The sequence below is a fragment of the Seriola lalandi genome, unplaced genomic scaffold (genome assembly GCF_002814215.2).
Source record: "Seriola lalandi dorsalis isolate HSWRI2012SDOR001 ecotype SW California unplaced genomic scaffold, Sedor1 jcf7180002054581, whole genome shotgun sequence".
Classification (NCBI taxonomy): Eukaryota; Metazoa; Chordata; class Actinopteri; order Carangiformes; family Carangidae; genus Seriola; species Seriola lalandi.
The window spans coordinates 3,782,976-3,789,549 of record NW_019525134.1 but is presented as its reverse complement, the minus strand read 5'-3'; the positions used below and the strand labels follow the sequence as shown (position 1 = coordinate 3,789,549).

The window sequence follows — 6,574 nt, the reverse complement described above, 5'->3', positions numbered from 1 at the left end:
AATGATGGAGGGCCATATGTGCATGTGTGCTGAGAGGAGCGGCCCCAAACGTCATGTAAAAGTGAAGAATGTGGTTTAAAAACCCCCCCCCAAAAAAACATCCTCAGTACCTCATCTCACGTAACTTTCTTTAAAGGAGTGATCTTCTTCCTCTTGATGAAGCCTTGAAATCAGTCACTGACCCTCTGAACCCCTCTGCTCCACTCCAGTGGGTCCGTGTTGTTGAATACCACAAGAAAGTGTGTGTTTTAATTAATGTGGCTCAGTGAGCAGGGCGCAGTGTGACGCCAGTTTCCTGTTGAGGGGTCTGCTTGTGGTTCGCGGAGCTTGGTCTCAACCACGGCACAAGGAAGGATGAACACACACACACACACATACACACACACACGCCGGAGAGAGGTCTCTGAGCTTGTACTTTTCGTGTATACGCTCTGGAGAGCAGAGGCAGAGTGGCTGTGAACCAATTTTCCCAGAGGACAGAAGCGGGATCACCAGTTTGTGGCTGAGAGTCACACGGAGTGTAAACTCTTGTTCTGAGGACAGGAAACTGGCCACCAAACAGCTGGAGTGATGGGAAAGGAGACTGGATTTGCCCTTGCTTATTTTTCTGCGTGGAAATATTTGTTCCTTTAAGAAAAACTTTCTCACATTTTTGAAACATCGAACTTGTAGCACTGAATGTGAAATTGGGAGCCGCTATTTTTGTTGGATGTGGTAAGAATTTCCAAGAGAGACGTAAATGAATATTTAATGGGCTAAGTGATAAAAGATTGAAACGATCTGTGACACTGGGGATCGGTGCTATGAAATATGTATTTGAATTGGCCAAATGCTGTGACCCTGTGACCCACTAAGGCACACCTTCCCCTTCTTCAGTTTTCTCTCCGTTTATCAGTTTGTAACAGCAGTAAGCACGAATATTTTATTTATCTAAAAACGTAGGCTAATAATACAATTGTCCATTGTTTAATTATCAGTCCTAGACTTTTTTGCGTCAAATTAGTGTTAGATAACATTTCTGGGTGTTCATTTTCACCCTTGCCTCTCCTCGTGAGGGGCGCCAGCTGACACGGTTATAATTTCCCCATTTATTATCAAGCCAGTAAAAAGAACAAAGCTCTCCACCCCGCTATGCATGTGTGGTGGTGCGGTATTTGCAATTTGTTTGTTTAAAAGGGCGTGGGGGGCTCCTACAGTAATATCTCTCTATTTCTTTCCGCTCTTTCTTCTTTTTAAAAAAAAAAAAAAAGTTCATTACCATCATCAGAGACGCGTCGTAGGGGTTAATTTAGCGCCGAGTTGGGGAGCGTCCGGGCGCACACAGTGGGCTAGTTGTGTCGATCACTCCCGCAGAGGCGATGCCCTTTTGTGGAGAGGTCTCTTGTCACACAGAGGACAGACGGCATTCACAGTCGGGACACAGGGACACAAAGAGAAGAACTGCATTTTAAAAGACTCTATTCTTTCCCCGCAGCCGATGGGTGTTGACTGTGGGTGTTTCAGAGGATCTTTGTTGCCCGGAGAAAAGTAGAGAAGAAGAATACGCGCCGTGAACGGGTTGGGGGAATTTTATGGACAGGGTTACTACAGTGCAGCTGATGCTGTCATCTACTCCACCTCTGCCTGCTTTCCCGCAGTTGCTAATCTTGTTTTGGATGAGGAGCGGAACTTTTACGCAGTGTTTACGCACTGACTGTTCCGAGTCTGGAATGAACAGGAACTGTTCACAATGAACTTTTTTGCCTGCTCGGTACCTGCGGGACAGCGGTTTGAGCCCGATTATTAACTCCAAGAAGAAGTCATTTTGTGGATATCTGCTTAAAGGATGCCAGTTGATAAATTCACAAACATGGAGGAAAAACTGTGGATATTAGAGGATCTCAATATGATGTACATCCGCCAGATTGCACTCAGTTTACAGGTAAAAGTTTATTTCAATCTCCAGTTGACCATCACTTGTCTCTGACCCTCTGCACCCATTTGTGTTGCTATTACTGCTGTCACCAGTTTTTACACAATCTCCAAGTTGTGGTGTGTGTGTGTGTGTGTGTGTGTGTGTGTGTGTGTGTGTGTGTGTGAGCTCATGTCTCAGACTATTTTACTTTACTTTTTTATTTTACTAATAACTGAAATCTATTTCCAGACATGTCCCCCCCCCCCTTTAAGTACAGTGCATTACTGTGTTAACGGACTGAGTCTGCAGCTGTGGCTCAGTGTTGTGAATTTACAGAGGGGCTAGTTGAAGAATCTTTCTATGTGACAAACAAGTCGAGCTGACACTGGTGTGGTCTCCCTGTACAGATGGCAAAGCTCTCACTGACAGCAAATAGAAAACAACACTGCATGCCATCCACCTCTCCCTCTCTGTGTCTCCCCTTCCAACTGGGGTTCACACACAGTCCACAGCTGCACATATGGGCCTCATAAGTCCCTGTGGGAATGTGTATGCAGACTAGTGTTGTGTTCTGAAAAAGACAGGCAAAAGACATTCCACACAACATGAGGGCGGCTTATCATTTATATAATATCTTACCTTTTTTTTTTTTTTTTTTTTTGCAAATCTCAGCATTCGCCCTTAAAGTTAACGGTGGTTACACAGGAAATACTTTTGTCTCATTCTTAACAAAGTCCAGGGGAAGAGGAGACACATGGACACTTTGGAAATGTTACAGGAATTTCAAAAGGAAATTCTAATGTACTTTATTTTCTGGCCCCATAATCTGAAGAGATATTGGCTGTCTGTGCTGCAGCTGTTTAGAGTTGAAAAAAGCCATTTCTTTCTGACTATGTCAGCTGAAATCTTGTCCAAAAGGCCTTCAGCTATGTGACACCAGGGCTGAACGAGAGGTGATATCACTCACTGGTGTGTTGTACCTGCTAGCTGCTCTGGCATTGTTTTCCTGTACGAGGTGTTGCTTTGTTTATCTACTTGTGCCAAGTGTCACAGAGCATGCCAGGTGTCTGGCTTTTTAATCACATAAGAGAAGATATAAGCCTGAAATGCACTGGCACAAGTCAGCCATCACAAGGTCTTTTTACCCACAAGTTGATCAGGCATAATCAGCTTTTTAGTTCCTGTCACAGAGGCTCTTTTGATGGAGAAACTTGTTTACAGCTTGGACACAGACTGGAAAGTGGCACTTCATCTGAATATTGAATCTAGGGCATTATGTAGGAATGCAGAGAACAGGCATTTCTGTCTGAAGACCTTTTGTGCATTTTAGCATTTTCAGGTCTTCGTCTCAGTTTTATATGTTGAAATGCAATTGCAAGGACAGGAATGTGTAATAACAGGATGATGAGCCCTCATTTAGCCCTGTGGGAAAACCCTCTTGTCGCTTCTCCCCCTGCACGGGGAGCTCAGAGGTCAGGGTCGGCTGCAGAGCACCACTACTCTCCAATAACAAGTAAGAATTTCAGATTGTTCAATACAAATTCATGCTCGTCTTCATCTCATGAGTATTTTTGCTGGTAAACACTCACTTGTTTGCTCACATGCTCATTCACTCAAGTCACTCTCTCTTCCCCCTCCCTCCCCCCATGTCTCCTCTGCCTGGGTGGGTAGGGAGGGTTATGAGACAGGGATTCTTTGTATGTGAGCTGAGCTGCACGGCCCACAGTCTAACTGTAATTTCAGCTAGCTATGGATGTGTTTTGCTCCAGGGTCTTTCATAAATGTCTTGTTAGCTCATTACATCTTGCAGTTCTGCAAACTATTTTCTCCTCCTTTTTGTTTTTCCCTGGAGCAACATGCAGTATAAGTATAACATACACAGAGTTACACCGTGTTTGTGACTTTTTTCTGCACTGGTCATCTCAGAAGATAGAGGCATCTGCCAAAAAGAAAATTAAAAAGTGAGAAGATCATGCATGTCCCGAGGTTCCAGCATTCCTCAGGCATCTGTAATTGCTGTGTCGGGAAGGGAAAGAGAGAGCAGTCGTTGTGTTATTTTCAAGCTCAGAAGGACGTACCTTTTCTGCTCTTCAGGTTTTAACAGGTCTGTTATAATAGGAATAACTGCATTCTTGGCTGCACTGGAATTTTTTTTTTCTTTCGTCTTTTCCTCCTCTATTAGGAGGCCCATAACAAGGTCGCTGCATTTCCGCCCCTAAGGAGAAGTGGCTGCTGGGAAACAGGAAGTGGTCATGTGTAATTACTGTTTCCCACCGGGAAAGACAACATGATGTCATTGAACCCACTGTCAGATATGTACACACCATTTCCTGTCACCGCTGACCCGGATACACAGCGTTTTGAAAAAAAAAACAAACTTCATACAGTGTTTAATGTCACCCTGTTCTACGCTCCTCCTCTGGCCTTCTTCACCTCCTCAGACTCAGTCACCCCGGCCTTTCCCCTTCTCCCCATTGATAGCCCGAGGGCCGTAGATGGACACTTTCTCCCTGGTCTAATTTTAGCCTGCAGACTGGCCTTGACTACATAGATCGCGGCTTTGCCAGTTGAATGTTGAAGTTTGTGAAGGGGTTTCTGAGGTCATTCATTTTTGTCCAAGTTATAAAAGCAGGATTTGTGCTGCATTTCATTCTGTGAGTCGGCCATTGTTTGCGAAAGTACAATACTTTCTCTATTTGTGAGTGTGTATGTGTGTTGACCTCAGCGGATCAGTGCAGCCCAGCTCTAAATCAGGGAGGGAGTTCAGCTTGGGGCATTAAGCTGCTACAGCTCTGATGCTGCTTCTGATCATACCAATGATATCATCTAATGAAAGACTAAAAAGGTTTTGAGTTCTGCTGCATTTATTGTATTTGTTGCAGTTTTAGGAGTAAGGCTAATGAAATCATGCTATGAGGCAACTGCTGTGGTCGGGGTAGCTCATCCTCTCACCCTGGTTGACTGTGAGCTCACGTGGGGGTCAGGTGGGAGTTTCTCGTTGCTTCACCCAGGATTCATGTTTGACCTCTCACACGCTCCCCAACTCTAAACTTAGCTGTGGCCATGCCTCGGATAGTTCTGTGGATTCTAGACGCTGCAGGCACGGCTTAAATATCCACTGGCTGGTATTCATGCAGCCTCTCTTCATCTGATCTCTGACCACCGGTCAAGCTGCCTTGACCGTTTGATTGAGCAGAACTCATCAGAAACAAGGTCTGTCCATGGAGATCACCGCCTCCTCCATTGCACTGATGCAGTTTCACAACATCTCCTCTGTATGATTCTGATTTTTTTTTCCTTGAACATATTTTGTCTGAGGACATTCACTGGGGCTAATTTACAATTTCCCCGCTGTGTGAAAAGCCTTCAGTGTATCAGCCCTAGTAACATATATTTTTCAGCTCCACTCCGCTTAGACCTCACAGATCTAAAACTAGGAGGTCCTGGAGGGGCCAAAGGCCCAACTGACAGCAGTTAATCCCTGCCTGCTGTGGGACAGTTACCCAGTATCTTCTTGTGTGCTGTGGCTGGCCCAATGAATCTCTACCATGATGATGAATTTGTAGTAGGAGCAAAGGTTAATCTTTTTTGTACTGGAATAGAAAAACAGTGCATGTACGGTTTAGCTTCAGTCCCCTGGCTTACCTGGTCTAGACTCTTAATTACATTCCATTTAATTTTTAATTTTTTTTTCTATTCTTGGCTTTCTCCACCATCTTCTTCTTTTATCATTTCCACCATTAATTTGATCGTTCTTTACTCTATTACATATTTCTTCCTTTCTTATGATAAATTAATCCTTTCAGCATTAAAGCCAGCATCAATATATCCTTCCATTAAGAAGCAGTCGGCAGTAGAAACCTGCATGTGTGCATATGTTAGTTCAGCTGTGAGGTTGTTTAAGTAGCCTAAGTTACACCAGACCTGCCTGCTTCAGTGGAAGGTGTGCTAAAGCTAACATCGCTCGCTCTCTTGTGACACAGAATACACAGTCGTGTCCGATCCAAAACACATTCCTGTACAACGAACCACTTCATCGTACACGGCTCCCTGCTGAGCTCGTCCCTGTGTATCTGTGCGCTTCTGACAGTGTGTGTGAGTAAATAGTGAGTGTAAGAGTAATAAGCCAATACTGTAAGCCATATAATCAAGCAGAGTTCATTGATTTAATGAAGGACTTTTTAGGTTTATTAGCCGGGATTTTACTGTGAATTAGTTTTTTTAATAGGATTCTTCTATTTGTTTTGAATTAGATGGAAGAAGTTCCTACAGCAATAATTAAATAGAAATAGCAAGGTTTATTTACTTGTAGTGTTCATGGGTTTTAGTTTGTTTACTGTGTGTGTGTGTGTGTGTGTGTGTGTGTGTGTGTGTTGTGTGTTTGTAAGTGTGTCTCTGGCATCTGTACCATGGATAGCTACAGTAGGTTCCAGTTTTTCCAGTGCTGAATGCCAAAATCAAGCACAGTGTGTGTGTGAAGTGGAGGAGAAAGGGGGCTTTGTATCAAATCAAATACACCCGGCGCTGCCTACCAAGCTCCCTCCTCTTCTTCTTGGAACCACACATCGAGCTCCTAACCCTCAGCCACATCTTCCAAGCCTTCCTGTCTCCCAGCCAACCTCAAGTCTACGAACCACAGTCCAAACCAACACTTCCCCTACCCCCAGTGCTGCCCCCCCC

General features: G+C 44.3%; 1 protein-coding gene across 1 annotated transcript in view; it reads left to right on the top strand.

The window, feature by feature from the left end:
- The first annotated feature begins 400 nt into the window (after positions 1 to 400).
- The window catches only part of rtkna (rhotekin a), a 39,681-nt gene continuing 33,507 nt past the window's right edge, over positions 401 to 6,574 (top strand). Inside the window, exon 1 of the mRNA XM_023418290.2 lies at positions 401 to 1,921. Coding sequence (XP_023274058.1) covers positions 1,826 to 1,921 — 96 coding nt within the window. The 5' untranslated portion in view covers positions 401 to 1,825. The remainder of the gene's footprint in view (positions 1,922 to 6,574) is intronic.